Here is a 15,828-nt window from a genome sequence, read left to right as displayed (position 1 = left end):
CGCCCCCCCATGGACCCCAGCCGGGCCTCCATCTGCCCCCACCAGAGGAGGAGCGTGGGAAGAGCCTGCCCCACGGGCCTGTCCCCGGGCTGGAGGAGCAGTCAGGGGCATGGAAGGGGCACAGGGGATCCAGAAGAGCCACCCGCCCTGAGCCCCGGGGCCCACCGTCACAGCTCCACGGGCTCCTGGGCACACTTGCCCTTGCCCATCACTCGCTGGCCTGGGTGCCGTCCCAGCCGCGTACCGCGTGTGTCGGCAAGGCCTCCTGCTCAGCCCGGGCCCCCAGCAGAGAGACAGCGACAAAAGAGGTAGGCGGGGGCCCCGCCAGCGGGGTGCTGCTGCAGACCCAAGTCCAGCCTCCCATCTGCCCCGGGGCCCCTCCCGCCTCTCCACCTCCCCGGCCCTGGCGGACGCCGCTTAAGTCTCTGTGGAGAGCCTCTGCTCTCCCAGCTCCAAGGAGGAAGTGCTGGGGCGTGGCCCCTACGGGAGGCTGCGGAAAGGGGGCTCATGCCACAGAGCTCGGCACCTGCTTGCCTGGCACAAGACAGGTGCTCCGTGCGTCAGGATCCAAGGCCGAAAGGACCAGCCTGGGAAGCTTGGAGCCCAGGGCGTGGGGCGGAGCAGCACGGCGGCGCACAGGCAGTGCGCGGAGGGGCGTGACCCCACGAGCCCAGATCCCACCACCTGACCTCCCCGCCCCCTCACCTATGAGCAGCCAGTAATTCCTCAGGTCGTGGAGTCGGTGCTTGCCCTTGAGGCCAGGGTCGAACTTGAGGTCCGTGCTCGGCGTGATCACACACTCCCCCTTGTCCCCGACAGTGACGCCGTCCGTCTGTGGTCCTTCCAGCAGGGGAAGCGTGCTGCCGCGGGGCTGTGGGGAAGCTCCGTGAGGCCGGGAGCCCCTGGGAGGCCCGTGGCACACGTGCCCAAACCGCCCAAGCCCCGAGACCCTGGGTCACACCTCCACAGATCGCCTGAGCCCAGAGACCCCTTGTCACACTCCCCTAGACTGCGCCGTGTCCTGAGCCCCCAGGACCCCAGGCCCCCTGAACCCTGAGCCCCTCCATCGCACCTCCCAGACGGCACCGAGCCCTGAACCCTGCCATGCCTGAGCCAAGCAGCTCTAGTGTGGGGCCGGCTGGGATGGCCCCGGGGCAGGCAGGAGATGCTGCCCTGTGGATGTGACTCTTCCTGGAGTCGGGGTCTGGGTCTGGGCAGGAAGGGTGTGTGGGACTCGAGCTGCGGGATGACAGCAGACACGTGCGGAGGGGACAAGCAGGCCGGCCACAGGCCGGGGGCTGCACAGGCGGGACAAGCGGGCCTAGGCAATGCCAGCCCGATGGTAGGGGCTATCGACCGCCTCGTGGGGACAACAGACAGCACACACCGTAAGGGTCAAGGCAGCAGCTGGCTTAAAGTGCTCCAGAAAGACACCAGGGACAGGCTCAGAGGTAGGGGCTTAGAGACAGGAGGCGAGAGAGAGTAGCTCAGAGACGGAAGGCGAGAGATGGGCCGAGAGGCAGGGGCTCAGAGACAGGAGGTCGGAGACAGACAACGAGAGACAGAAAGTCAGGAACAGGTGAGAGACAGGAGGTAGGGGACGGGGCTGAGAAACAGGGGCCCAGAGACAGGGACTGAGAAGACAGTCCATTTGAGGCAGGCTGTTGGGCCCAGGAGGGCTGGACAGGTCACAGAGGATGGGACAGGTCTGAGGAAAGAGGACAGGCACTGGAAGTATGGGACAGCCTGAGCGATGGCTCTGAACAAAGATGCCAGGGAGGCCTAGGGCTAGGGGGCTTTAGGGTAAGGGAGCCTTGGGCCGGGAGCTCGGAGGCAGGAGCAGGTGCCCTTGGCTTGGCCAGCCACCCACAGAGCCAGCAGGGCGGAGTGAGGACGTGGTGGGCCTGGACCAAAGAGGCCAGGGTTCAGACGTGACCGCAGAAGCAAAGGGGCCACAGGGCTTCCGTGGCTGGGAGGCTGCTTTGCCATGCCTCTAAGGGAACGTGCACACGCAGGCCCTGTGTCTGAGGATCCAGGACCCACATTTTCACGTTCGGCCCACGGGACGCCACAGATCCTCTGCTAAAAGGAACGGAGGCAGGCAGATGGCCCCACGGTGGACTCACCACAACAGCCACGCCCTCGTGCACCATGGAGGGGGAGGCGTAGAGGCTGGTGGAATACCGCCCGACATACAGGGTGGGCCTAGGAGAGAGCAGCAACTCGTCATCAGGCCATCTGCTGCCCGGAGCCCACAGGCTCTGGAGAAGACCCTCAGCCCAGACGCGCCCAGGATGCGCCACGCCAGCCCTGCAGGACAGTGTGCGGGGTGGGGGTGGGGCCGCCTGGGAAGGGGGCTTCCGTCGCAGCTGCAGGACCAGGATGAGCCCTGGCTTTCTCATCCGGACCGCCTGTGACGGCCTGTGGGAGGCACGCTGCCGGAGACCTCAGGCGCCTCTGCCAAGCCCCGGCGGGCCCTGGCTGCACGTTCCCATCCAGCTTCCCCCAGATCTGGAGCCCACGAACCCCCGCTTCCCCCCAGCACTCCCAAGGTTCTGCAGGAGCCTGAGGGGCCGCCCTGGGCGTGAGTGCAAAGGGACACTTGGAATCCACATGGATGAAGCTCCCCGGCTGGGGGGCCTGTCCCTGAGGGGTGCCAAGGGGGAAAGGGAGCCGGGAGCCACACCTCCAGCCCGCTGGCTCCTGCCTGCAGCCCTTGGGGTCACCTCCGCCGCCCACATGCCTGCGTCTGCTTGGCGTCCTATAGCTAGACCCTGCACAAGCGCCGTCTTCCTCATCTTCCCACACTCTGCGGAGTGGGAAACTGAGGCTGGGTGAGGTGAGGAGTCTCGGTGTGGGTTGTTAGCAGGTAGGGCGGAGGACACAGCCCACAGAGGCTCAGATACACAGCCAAACTCTTCTGCTGATTTTTAAAACGAATATAACTTCTTATGAAAATTGAGAAGACTGAAAAATTTCCCACACTCCTACACCTGAGAGCCAACGGGGGGCATGGCCACCCCCGGTCTCTCCTCCCTGGCCATGAGCGCCGAGTGTCCAGGCTCTGTCCTGAGGCTCCCGCTTGGGCCAGCCTCAGCTCCTGACCTCCCACCAGGCCTCTGGTGCTAGGCACCACATCTGAAAGCTGGTCACGCCCCCACCTGCCCCGACTCACGTCAGCTTGCCCTTAGCCTCCGTCTCCTTGGGGAAGGGGTACTTCCACTTGGTGATGCGCCCCACGTCCCCGGACATGAAGGTCAGGTAGCGCAGCGTCTCCACGGCCACGTTGACGTGCACCACCTTCCTCAGGCCCTCCCGCTGCCACACGTAGAAGGCCACCACCGGGGAGGCGTAGTTCTGGATCCACAGCACGTCCCCGGAGTCGCTGTCCACAGTCACCACCAGCCCGTCGCCGTTAGACACGAAGTGAGACATCTCTGCACAGACCAAGCACGGCGCTCAGCCCCTCCCTCGCATGCACCTGGCGCTCCTGGCAGGCCGCAGGCTGGGTGCTAGGGAATGGGGCTTATGGAGCAACCGCAGCTCTCCTCAGGATGGCGGTTCTGTTTCCATGAACCCACACGGTACCAGCCTGATACTGAGAGCTGCCGGCTGGAAACACAGGTCGGGCCTCTCCCGGAGGCCACAGATGCGGTGCGCTTCTCACCCCTCCAGCGAGGCAGGACCAGGTTGGGAGCCAGAGGGAGGCAGGCTGGAGGGGGGAGCCAGGGAAGAGGGACGGAGGGGACTGGGGGGAGGCAGGACGGAGGGGCAGCCCACGAGACACTGTCCCTCAGCCTCGCACAGCACTCTCCTAAAACCCCACATAAGCCAGAGTCAGCCCTGAGCCCCCAGAGTCCTCGAAGACTCGCGGACACATCGCAGGCCCCAAACGGAAGGCGGCAAGCCTGAGACTAGCATGTGGATGGCACGACCTGGTTTCCACTTGGGGTGTCGACCGGAGAGCAGCCGGTGTCACTGGAGAATGGCCCCGCCTACAGGCTCCGCACGAGGCTCCTGACCCTCCCTCTCCACAGGACCCCAGGGAGCGCCTCCTTTCTCGAAGCTGCCCATCTGCGTCCTGTGTCGGCTTCCCTAACCCACCCGGCTCCTGCCCGCTGGCCCCTGCCACCCCGCCTGCGGGAAAAGAGCGCCGCAAAGGCTATGGGGGTCTAGAACCGTGACGCAGCGTCTGAGGAAGCCCACTCTGACACGCCCCTGCCTCGGGAGCTTCAAGGCACTCACTGTAGGCCCCGTCATCCTCGGGTGGCGAGGCTGCATAGTCAAAGTAGGTGGCATTCCAGCGGAGCTCCCGGGTCTTGGTGTCGTACATGGTGATGGTGTACTCTGGGGACACAGACCTGCTGTCACCATAGGGCCACGCCCACCAAGCGCTGATGCATCGGCTCTCAACGGTAAATCCTCCTGAATTGCTGTGGGAGCCTGGGCTGCCCAGCGGACACACAAAGGCATGTGGAGGAGATGGAAGCTCCAGCCCCATGCATGCAGCAGAGACGGGCCACCCTGCTCTGCCTTGACTTGGGGCTTGCGGGGTTGTGAGCGGCAGCCAGCAGCCACTAAGCTCTGGGCCGCTTGCTCTATGGCACCAATCGCTGATATTAGAAGCTGGGCCCGAGAGGTGGAAAGGCAGTATAGCAAAAACCCAATGCGGCACCCACTCTGGGACCAGCCGGCACACACAGCTGGAAGGCTGGAAGGCCTCCCAGAAGTCTCCCCAGTGAGGGGGGCTGGGGAGGGGTGAGGAGGGCACCGCTACCCAGGGGGGAACGGGGGAGCCGGTGTGTGCCGGGGCCACAGTGACACAACAGCTGCTCACGGCGACTTGGGAGATGGAACGAGCACCTGGGAGCTGAGAGTCTGGCTAAGGAGACGCCCGGGCAGAGGGTGGGGAGGGCAGGGGCTTCTCTCAGCCATGCAGGACATGCCGAACCAGAGCTGGGGAAGAAGCCCTCGGCTGCAGAGCAGAGGCTGAAGGAAGCTTTTGGCTCAGGACCGACTCTGCAGTTGGAGACAAGGGGCCTAGGGCAGAGGCCACACCTAGGCACTGTCAGTGAGGAAGGCCTCAAGGTCAAGATCAAGCCCAGGCTGAGGCTACAGGGCCCTTCTGGGAGAGCCTGCAAGCCCCTAGCTCGGGAGGGTTCCCGGAAACACAAGCCCCTGTCCTGAGCACGGACTCCTGAGCAGAGACGTGTGGGTCTGGCTTCCACCTCACGGGGTGGATTGCGACTGGACACACAGGAAGCCCAGCAAGTTTTTACAGGAGTCATGCTAGCATGGACTAAAAGGATTCAACAGACGATGAGTAAAAACGGCTCCAGACCCCCGGCTCTCACTGGGCAAGGAGGTGGAGAATGCTACAAAGCCAGCCGTTCTACGGGAGAGAGGACGCCTCAGAGGACAGAGCCAAGAGCCCCGAGGGCCACATATCCAGGAGCCAACCCAAAGGGCAGAACCGGGGCTGGTGCAGGAGAATTATGGCTCCAGGAGGAGGCCCGAAACACATGCCACCGGGTCTCAGGAAGACCAGGACGGTCCCCTTCCCTCCCCTGAGCGGGACACCTGCGGCCGCCCCGTCTCTGTCTCACCATCACCTCTGGTGGGGAGAGGGACAGTGGGAGGAGGCCCTTCACTCAGCCTCCAGGCCGGGAGGAGCTGTCCTGGGGAGCCCCGTGCACCCCAACCGGACGTGATCACAAATGCTGGGGGTTGGGACTGAATCCCCGGAGGGCACGTATGTGCTGCATGTGGGGGGCTGCATGCTCCTATAGCCGGTGGGGGGCTGTGGCAGGACATCAGAAGACTGGTCAGCACCTGTCCACACCGGAACCCACACGTCCCCCTGCCATCAAGGGCATCCACTCCCCACCCATGACGCTGGGCTGGACTGCAGAGACTGCAGGTCCTGGCTTCTGTGCCAGGCCTTCTGGGCACCATGGCACCTGCATCTACATGGGAGGGCCCAGCCATGTGCCAGGAGCCCTGTCTGTGCAGAAGGGTCACAGAATGGTGACCCAGTCAATAACATGGGTCGTTGGGCCCTTCCTGAGACCCCACAGAAGCCCAAGTTTGAGAGAGAAAAACTAGACCAGGAAGCTGGGCACAACTGTTGTACAAGGCCCTGATCGGGCAGCAGCATGTGATGGCAGCAGTGGGCTTGCATGCCATGCACACACATCCCTCGTGCCAGGCACGGCCCCGCCCACAGACACAAGTCCCCGAGGAACATGTGCTCCAAACACTGGGCAGAGCTGGACCCAGGGGCTCTGCTTCGTGGAAAGGGCAAGCAAGCCAGGCAGGCCCAGCGCAGGAGCTGGAGCACTGCCTTCCACAGGGCGGGGATGGTCCTCCCCACGGCCTTCCTCCTAGTCCTAGGGGAACCTGGCCAGTGTCTCGGTGCCCAAGACCCGCCTCGCCAGTCTTCAGGGCGCAGCCTCCCGCAGCGCATGGGGCTCTGACTTTCCCACTCTGCGGCCACCCGAGTGCTCAGCCTTGAATTCAGTGCTCGGCCATGATGAACGTGCCCAGCTTGCTGGTCTAGTTGTTCTCTCTCAAGCTCTCTTGCTTCTCCTTCCAGTTCCAACCACAGCCCAGCCAGGTTCACATGCCCCTGACACATGTGAGGTGGGGCGGCCCTGGGGCTCGCTCGTCGGCTCCAGTGGCCGACACGCAGGCCTGGCCACATGTTGGTGACATGCCAGGCGAGGGGGCCAGCGGAGGAGGAAAGCGAAGCCCTTGGGGAGGCTCCTCCAGGGGGGCGGTGGGTTGGGACGCGCAGTGGCAGGATGGGGGGGAGGAGGCTGAGAGGGGAGGAAACAGGGGACGGTGCGCGCCGAGGGTGCGCGTCACACCTGGGGGGACCAAACAGGCAGCGAGGTGGCCACGTGGGCCTGTGGATGGCCATGCGTGTCCCAGAGGGGACCACCAGCATCCCCGGGCAGGAAAGGACGGCAGCGCAGGAGAAGGGGCTTTGTGAGAAGGTGACTTGTGAGCAGGGCTGCGAAGGAAGAGAGGACACTTGGCACACAGGGAGAGGAGGCGCCCCGGGAGGGCCGGCACGCCGGCCTCAGGCCTGGGGGCGACCTGGAGCTAAGGGAGCACTCCCTGGGGGAGCCTCTGGGGGGGGGAATGCGGGGGGGCAGCTGAGCCCAGGGCGTGGGACACCAGGCACGGGGTCCAGGTGGGGCTGGCGAGTGGTGTGCAGCACAGGCCACACTCTTGGCAATGGGGCCACTGAGGGCGTCGCGGTGGGAGGGACGCGGTCAGGCGGGCTCAGGAAGGCGGTGTGATCCCTCGGAGCCAGCAGGCCGCGCTCCGGGCCTGCTCCTCACCTGTGCGCCCGAGGTATAGGAGGGAGGCTGATGGGCAGAGGCTGTCCGCAAAGGCCGACGACAGGGTCTGCTGCTTCTCGCCGGTCAGGAGGTCGATGACATACCAGATGTCCTGCTTTTTACCTGAGAGTCACAAGGACATGGTGTCGGCGACGCCAGCCCACCCGGAGAGAAGTGTCATAGCCTGCAGCCCAGGCTGAGGTCAAGCGTCAGGCAGAAGACAGCTCCACACAGCTCTGGGGCTGACCACGCGAAGGGTAATATCGAGACAGACGCTGGAGGCCTGGGCCCTGCAGTAATTGAAGAACTTGATCATGGTGTCTCCAAACCCAGTAACGTGATTATAGCAAAAAACATACCCCAAATGTTCAAGGTAGGCCTTATTGCTGAGTATGAAACACCTTGCCTGTGAAAGGCTGTCCTTTACCCATGGACTAGGGGCTGCAGAAACATGGAAACGTGCCCAGGTGCATCTGCTTGGCCACTGTCACTCCTGTTTCTTACATCCTGCTAGCGAGGCTCATGTGAGAAGGCGCCACAGTCACTGACAGGACTACCCCCAGTCAGAACCCGTGACTGCTCCGTGGAGCTGGCTGAGGCCCATGCCAAGGAAGCCCAAGGTGTGTCAGCCTCTGTCCCCAGTCAGAAGTCACTCCCTGCCACAGGCCACATCCCTCATCTTGGCTGGCTGGTAGAGACGAACAGGCAGACAGTGCAGTAGATGAAACAACACTGCTGGAAAACCCAGGCACCTGTGTCCAGGGTACACGCAGACACACATCCGGCCACAGTGCGTTGGGCCTCCACTCAGGAGGTCACACAGCCACTGTGACGTGTGGGTTGCTACCTTGTAAGGCGTGATCTCTGGTCATCTCCACCTTTCTAACTTACATCAAAGTCTCCCACCTCCCGGGCCTCTTGGAAGCATAATATTGAGATACCAGTGAAGGCCAGTGGGCATTAGGCTTGGCTAAAGCGACACTTTGTTCTAGTGGCACAGCACACGTGTTTTCTCCGTATGTGCAGCTTACCCACAGAAACTCTCTGTTCTCATTGATGCAACTTTTTTTTTTTTTTTTTTGAGACAGGGTCTGGTTCTGTCTCCCAGGCTGGAGTGCAGTGACATAATCACAGCTCACCATAGACTTGACCTCCTGGGCTGATGCAATCCTTCTACCTCAGCCTCCCAAGTAGCTGGGACTATAGGAGTGAGCCACCACGCCTGGCTGATTCTTTAATTTTTTCCAGAGACGAGGTCTCACTATGCCGCCCAAATTGGTCTTGACTCTTGAACTCAAACAATCATCTCGCTCTGGCCTCCCAAAGTACTGGGATCATAAGCCTGAGGCACGGGGCGCAGCCTGGCCATCTTAACATGAAAAAGTTCTGACGTACAGCGAAATGTCGCCCAGCAGCTGTGACCCTGCGCCCTTTCCAACTGCAGGACACACCTTGCTCCTTCAAGCGCCACTGCCGTCTGCAGAGCCAGCGACTGCCTTCACGAGCAGGCAACTAGCACACTCTCACATATGCTGAATGGATGCGCTTCAGAGGACCCCACCCAGAGACGGGGAGCACCATGCCCTGAGTGGCCACGGGTGATGAGCCGCTGGCAGAAGCTGGAAGACCAGGTGGGAAGAGGGACAAGGACGGTCAGAAGATGGCTCTGTGTTCTCGGGGCAGGGCCTGGAGGAGGGAGGCCCGTGCTAGTCACCTCCTCCAAGTCCCCAGGCTAGAGGTACAGGAGGAAGAAAGCCCCACTGTCCCGAGCAAAAGCTGGAAATGGCCTGCCCTGGGGATCTGGGAATCTACCCTGTAGACTCAGGATCCCACTGTGGGGACCCAGAGACCCCGCCGGGAGACCCAGGAACCCTACCCTGGAGTCCTGGGACTCCACAGAAAGCCCCAGACACGAACAGACAATAAGCACTCTCAGTTCCTCAGAAAAAAAGCTACCATCTAAATACAGGTGCTCTTACCATGATGGTTTCAAGGTAAATACAGCCCTGGGGTTACAAACACATTTTTGTGGGCATATGGCAGCAATGGGGTGAGAGAAAAGCAAGCAACCCCGGGGCTTGAAAGCTGCAGCCTGTGCCTGAAGGCCTTGCTCAGCACTGTCAGACACTGCTTCTGTCACACTCAGGCAGCAGAAAGTACGGGAAAGGCCCTGGGCGGACGGGCAGAGCCTGGCTGCCTTCCCGGCCCAGACAAGCGTGTGCGCTTCACGCTTCATGCGGTTGCCCCTGGGATGTTGCAATCCCGCAGTTGCAGGACGGGTCAACACGGCGCTTAAGGCCTGTGAGGTGACTCGCTGGGGGAGGAGGCCAACCGTCCTCCCAAGTGGGGCCCCTTTCCTAGCTGCCTCAGAGTCTGGGGAGAACAGCCCCTGTAGCACACCTGGGCGAGGAAGGCCCTGCCCAGAAGCCCCAGCAAGGGCGTGGCTGCACCGTGCCTGGACAGGTCCTATTCGGGCCCAGGCCTTTCCCTGGAAGAGACCATGTCCTGAAGTGGAAAGCAGGGAGTCTTACCCATGTAGAGGATACCATCTGAGCTTCGGCACGGGGACGCCTGCACCAGCTCCGGGATGGTGAAGGGAAGTTTCTTCAAAAAAAAAAGGAACACATAAGCAGGCAAGTCTTGTGCAACAACTACCGTGTTTCTGGGTCCCTGTTTCTATGACCCAATTCTGCTAAAAGAGAGCAGCTCTGGGAAGGCGGGCTTTCCTAACCGGACACCAAGGGGAAGGGGGATCCTCTGCTCCAAGGTGCAGCTCCTGCAGCCCTCAGCGACCATCCCACTAGCTCCTTTACTTGACGCCACACGGAGTCCCCAGGTTTCCTGTCCAGAGCCTCCGGGCTGACGCCGCCATCTTCTGGAAAGACCCACACAGATATGGATCACATGTTCTAAGGGCGGGAGAAAGGCCCAGGGCTGGCCAGAGGGACCGACGAGGCTTTCTTGAGCGGGAGACCCAAGGGGCTTGCGCTGCAGACATGAGTTGGCTCTGAACTACACTTCAGGGCAAGAGGGCAGCATTCCACGGCCACACTGCGCTGGGGTGGAAGATAGGTCGCAGTGATTTTTTCAGTACACAATTCTCTATTGAAAAACAGAAGGAAAACCAAGTCTTCTGGCCTTACACAGGAAATCGTGGCAGGCACAGGAAAAGAAACTCACAGGCACCTGACACGTCACCACGTTTCAGCACAGAGCAGACTCCTCTGTGCCCACAGCTGACAGCTGATGGGTCCCTCTGGCCAGGTTTATTTTTGGAACACTGTGTTCTTGAAAATGCTCTACAGACACGGACTTTGCAGAGACCCTAGGTTTCTATGGCACCATCACCTCCTCCAGAAAGGAACCATTTCGCACTAGCTTCAGCACAGAACTTCAAGTTCTGGTCCACGACTTGGATTCCATCGTCATCCCGACATTCAAACCGCCGTGGAGGAGGAAAAGCACCGAGAGGCTGTGCCACTGGGTTGTCTGGCCATCCTGACAGCCAGTGGCGGCAGGTTCCAGTCTGCAGTCCTGTCTCTGCCAAGTGCGGCCAGGCATCCCGACCTGAGCCCTCACCGGGAGACGCGCTGGCTGGAGCATGCCTCGCGCCGTGCAACGGAGCACAGGTGGGAGGCGCCCGTCTAGGGCCCCTCCAGCCGGGGTCTGGCCCTGCACGTTTGCCTTCAGGCCCGTCTCTCCCTCCACGTCGCGACATCACCACAGGCAGCTGAGAGACTGAGGCCACCCGAGAGCTTCTGCTCACGGCATGCTTACGAAGTAGGCATGGTGATGTGGAGAAAATCCAGCGAGGCCATCTGGTGAGGCGCGCAGCTCCGTGTCGCCTGTCCCTCTCTAGCAGTCGCTGTCCCCTGTGTCCTAAACTGACTTTCCACACCCGAACTTGAGTCCACCACCCACTTCCACTCTGGGCTAGTGGTTTTCAGCCTCGGCCGTGCAGCAGAATCCTTGGGGCTTCTAGAACTTCCTAGAGATGCACAATGTACAGAGAGATGCACTCGTCGGACAGCTTGGTCCCTCTCATGTGAGCGTACCCCAGGGCTGCACCAGGTGATGCCACTGGCCCCTCCTGGCCCCGATGCACCAAGGCCCTGCGACCCTGACCTCACACCAGCAGAGGCAAGTTCTTTCAGTCTCTGAGCTCCAGGCAGGGAAACTGCCAGGGAGTGGCCTTCTGTTCACCATGCGCTGCCCAGCCCCATTTGTGAATGTCATTTGTGGTGGGCAGCTGGGGCCCCTGCCTGGTGACCCGTCACCCACTCATGTCCCCACCACTGGTGCCGTCCAGCCACTGTCTACGTGCATGCGGCTCATGTTCCTAGTGAGTGCTTGCATGCGTTTCTGCGCCCAGGCCTGCAGCAGGGAGCGTGTTCCAGGCCGCTGAGGTGCACGCCCACCAACAGTGGGGACGCCCTGGGGGGCCACACCCCACCAGGATGCCTTCTCTTTCTCCTCTAGCTATTCTGGTGAGGAGCAGCACGGCCACAGGCTAGTCGTGTTGTGACTTCAATTTGCATTCCCCTAGTGACCAACACCACTGAGTGCCTGGCCAGATGGCTGTGGCCATGTGGATAGCCTCTTCTGCCAATGATCTATGTAGGCTGATGGGAAGCCTTCACTGGGTGTGTGCACTGCAAGTACTCTGTGGCCTTCCTCCTGATGAAGAGTTCACGATTTTCATGTAACCAACGTATCTGCTTGTCCCTAGCTGTGCAGCTAGTGTATTTTTACAGTCTATTCAAGAGATCTCTGTCTGTTCTAAGGTCATGAGGCTGGTCCGCTACTCTCACGCTCAAAGCGAAGCTTTGCCACTTGGCGTTTCACACTCAGATGCGTGATCTTCCTGGACTGGTTGTGGGGGAGGCGGCCAGGTGTTGTTCTGTGTGGACAGCCCACTGACCTAGCCGGGAGGAGACACCCTTCCCCACTGCAGTGTAACCTTCGTCACAGGCAGATGGGCCTGTTTCTAAATTCCTGTATCTGAGGAGCTTGCACAAAAGCCGGAGTTGGGCGCAGCCCAGAATGTTCCTGAGCTCCCAGGTGTTACAGCGTGTCTGGCCGTGTAAGGCTGAAAACCACCATTCTGCTTTCTCCAGCGGTGATGAATGTGGAGTTCCATGTGCCTCCCCGACGGAGACAACTGGGGGTAGACTGCCACACCGCACCCCTCTCTCCTGAGGTGAGGGCACCAGCTGGAGCAGGCCCTGCTACCAGCCGGGCCACAGAGCCTGCGGCCCTGCGTCTGTGCTGCTAAGCCTGGCCCCTCACTCACGGGCTCTTGTAGGAAGCTCTGAAGATTTGCAGCGCTCAGGTCCACTCTGGCCCACCTCGATCAGAATCCCCAGAAGCTGGGCAACCGCTCCCAGGCAGTCTTGCCATGCAGACACCGGCAAGGATGCCAGTCCGGAAGCCTTGGCGTGTGAAGAAGCCAGATACTCACCGTCAGGCCTTCGCTGTTCTTGCCCCCAAGCGTGTACAGGCTGCCGTCGTTTGGGTCTGGGAGGAAGGCAGGCCTGGAAGTCACAACAGGTATCGAAGGTAAATGACAGCCCAGGACACCAGGCAGAGACCGGTGCCACCACGGTGGGAGCGGCCGTGCGGTGTCTGGGCAGTGACCCCAATAGGGCTGTCCATGGCGCTCTCACTCCAGCCACAGGCAGATCAGTGCCTGTGAAGGTGCTGCTGGACCCACGGAGAGACAAACCCCGGGGAAATCGTGCAAGACACAGATGGCCCGGCACCACCTGGTCAAGCTTGGGCTGTGGTGGACAGTGGGGGATCCTGGAGACCCTCTCAATGTCTACACCGGCTGCGAGCAGAGGTTCAGTGGTCCACGCCAGCAGCAGGACAAGCATGTGCAGCACAACTCTGTCTCCGGCTTTTAAGAAACACTTGTTTTTTAACTGGAGGCCATAAAAGCAGATGCTGACAGTAGACGCCTGAGAGGACGGTGTGGGGTACAGCCTGGGACTCGTGGCTCCCGGGAGCCGGTGCGGCCATCTTTGGTCAAGCCAGCCTGCCGAAGGCTGACCAAGAACTGGAGTCCCTCAGACCCCAGGCCAGCCCTTCCTCTGCTCAGGATGCACCTCGCCTGAGGCCCAGCAGGTGCTACCCAGCCGCCCAAGTACACACCAGCAGCAGGGCACGGGCACTGGCTCTCCCAGGGACACCACAGAAGAGAGGGAGGGGACTTCAGGAGTCCAGACTGGAAACTCAGGCTTCTGCTCGGCAAGGCTGGCCCGGCCTGCGAGGAACGGCCCCCACGGGCTTCGTCCAGCACCCTTGGGGACGTGTGTCCCACTTGCTCCTGTCCTACCTCCAACACAGGCATCTCTGCACTCCCAGCACCAGCCTCGTCAGCGCTGGCTAACAAGACCAAGAATCAAGGCTTAAACACAGAGAGCATCAGACACTTACTCTTCCATGTGCGTTGGGACCTGCAGGACCGGATCTGTGTAAAAGAACAAAGGCACCATCAGACTCCAAGTGGCTCAGTGCCCAGAGGTGACCAAGGCGAGATGCACCTACATGGGACACACATGGAGGGACTTCAGAGAACACACGCACAAAGACGTGTGTGAGCCCTTCGACTGTCATAAGACCACACCAAACTGCCACAAAGAAGCTTGCGTGTACCTGGGGAGTGGTCACAGAAGAGCTGGCCTCCACCCACAGTGGGCAAGGGGCCACAGTGTCCCTGATGGCCTGACCCATCGAGGACTCCCTAACCCTAAATCATGACCTTGTCAGATGCCTGAGCACTAAACATGCCCATGGAAAGCCCAACTGTGGCTTGAGGATAGCTCTGATGGGCGGTGACCAGCATGCCATGACGGTGCTCCTTCCCCCTCAGTCCTTCCTGCATTTCTAGAAAATCAACTCTAAAGATAATGTGGGAAACAGAAAATGCTTTTTGTGCCAAGATGCACAGGCTGCGTTACATATGACCTGACTGTTCAGTCACGTGGGCAGATTCTGGAGTGCCCACTTGGCAGGAGGCCAAGGCTCCTGAAAGGGCCAGCAAAGAGTTAAAGGTCTACATCATCAAGCTCTGGTCTTCAGGAGAGATGTCGTGTGTAGGGTATCCAGTCAAGTGTGGGAAGCCTTCCGTGCACAGAAGTGGGCAGAAAGACCAAAAATGCTAACTGTGATTATCTTTGCTGGACATACAAGCGATGGCCGGGTACAGTGGCTCGTGCTTGTCATCCCAGCACTTCAGGAGGCTGAGGCAGGAGGGTCACTTGAGCCCAGGAGTCTGAGGCTGCAGTGAGCCCTGATCATGCCACTGCACTCCAGCCTGGGAGACAGACCAAGACCCCGACTCAAAAAAAAAAAAAAAAAAAGAAATATAAGTGACTCCCCAACTTGTTCCTTATTTCTCAACATTTTGACAAGAGCAGGCATTGTTTTTTCTTCTTTTTTGAGTCGAAGTCTCACTCCGTCACCCAGACTGGAATGCAGTGGCACACTCATGGCCACCCCAGCACTGACCTGCGGGATCTAGAGATCCTTCCAAGCAGTCAAAACTACAGGTGTGCACTACCATGCCTGGCTAATTTATTTTTTGTAGAGACTAGGTCTCACCAAGTGCCCAGGCTGGTCTCGAACCCACAGGCTCAGGCAATCCTCTCGCCTCGGCCTCCCAAAGCGCTGGGATTACAGGCTGAGCCACGGAGCCCGGCCAGCATTGCTTTTTAACTTGGGGAAACTTTTTTCCCTCAAAGTCAGTTTGGCATTTGTCAGTAGCTTATGGCAGAATTTCTCTCTCCCAAGAGTCTCCTGGGTGGGTGGGGGCGGGAGGGTGCGGACACAGCACCACAGCAACAGAGCAAGTGCCCACAGCATGACACTCGCAGGGGAACGTCTCAGGGCCAAACCCCACAGGCCGTCCGGCCCCATGGTGCAGGTCAGCAGCCACACGTAGAGGCCAGGCCCGGTGGGTTCTGCCTCTGGTGACAGTTGGGGTTTGGCTCCCTGGCTGCGAGGGACATCCCTCAGCCCCGTTGCAGGGTGACTTTGCTGAGAAGCTCGCTCCAGCATAGGCCACTGGGCTCACGGGACAAACGCACATGTCCAGGCACGACTCATGGGCAGCACACGGCCGACCTGCTCACCTGACGCATGCAGGAAACGGGGACCCCCAGCAGCACATGCCACCCTCCGTTGCGCGCTGCCCGTCCCTCCCACGTGGCCCGACACGAGAGGCAGGAAACAGGCTAGACACGCCTCCCACCATGGCGGGGAAGGGGCAGTCAAAGCCTGGACCCTGGGCAGGGCGGAATGGCCACTCCAGGGAGACACAGAAGAGAAAGGGCCTTTTCTCTTCGTCTCTGCTGCCTGACAGGGCTCAAGATGGATGACGGCGAGGGGGCGTGGCCAATGCTAGCAATTCACCAAAAATGACACAGAGACCAGTGTGGCTTCAGTACCTATCCACATATGCCAAGCCCAGGTCCCC

At 60.7% G+C, this 15,828-nt stretch overlaps 1 protein-coding gene across 1 annotated transcript in view; it reads right to left on the bottom strand.

Annotated features, from left to right (window-relative positions):
- ERN1 (endoplasmic reticulum to nucleus signaling 1) overlaps positions 1–15,828 on the bottom strand; it is a 40,346-nt gene that overhangs the window by 14,025 nt on the left and 10,493 nt on the right. Inside the window, exons 3-10 of the mRNA XM_021713592.1 lie at positions 13,788–13,821; positions 12,811–12,883; positions 9,881–9,953; positions 7,350–7,472; positions 4,246–4,347; positions 3,176–3,437; positions 2,127–2,205; positions 706–871 (exon numbers count right to left, since the gene is read on the bottom strand). Of these exons, the coding sequence (XP_021569267.1) occupies positions 706–871; positions 2,127–2,205; positions 3,176–3,437; positions 4,246–4,347; positions 7,350–7,472; positions 9,881–9,953; positions 12,811–12,883; positions 13,788–13,821 (912 nt within the window). The remainder of the gene's footprint in view (positions 1–705; positions 872–2,126; positions 2,206–3,175; positions 3,438–4,245; positions 4,348–7,349; positions 7,473–9,880; positions 9,954–12,810; positions 12,884–13,787; positions 13,822–15,828) is intronic.

The sequence above is a fragment of the Carlito syrichta genome, unplaced genomic scaffold, assembly GCF_000164805.1.
Source record: "Carlito syrichta isolate Samal-C Ts95f unplaced genomic scaffold, Tarsius_syrichta-2.0.1 Scaffold304626, whole genome shotgun sequence".
NCBI classification, from domain to species: Eukaryota; Metazoa; Chordata; class Mammalia; order Primates; family Tarsiidae; genus Carlito; species Carlito syrichta.
Note: the sequence above shows the minus strand (reverse complement) of the source record. Positions and strands in the feature narration are given on the sequence as shown.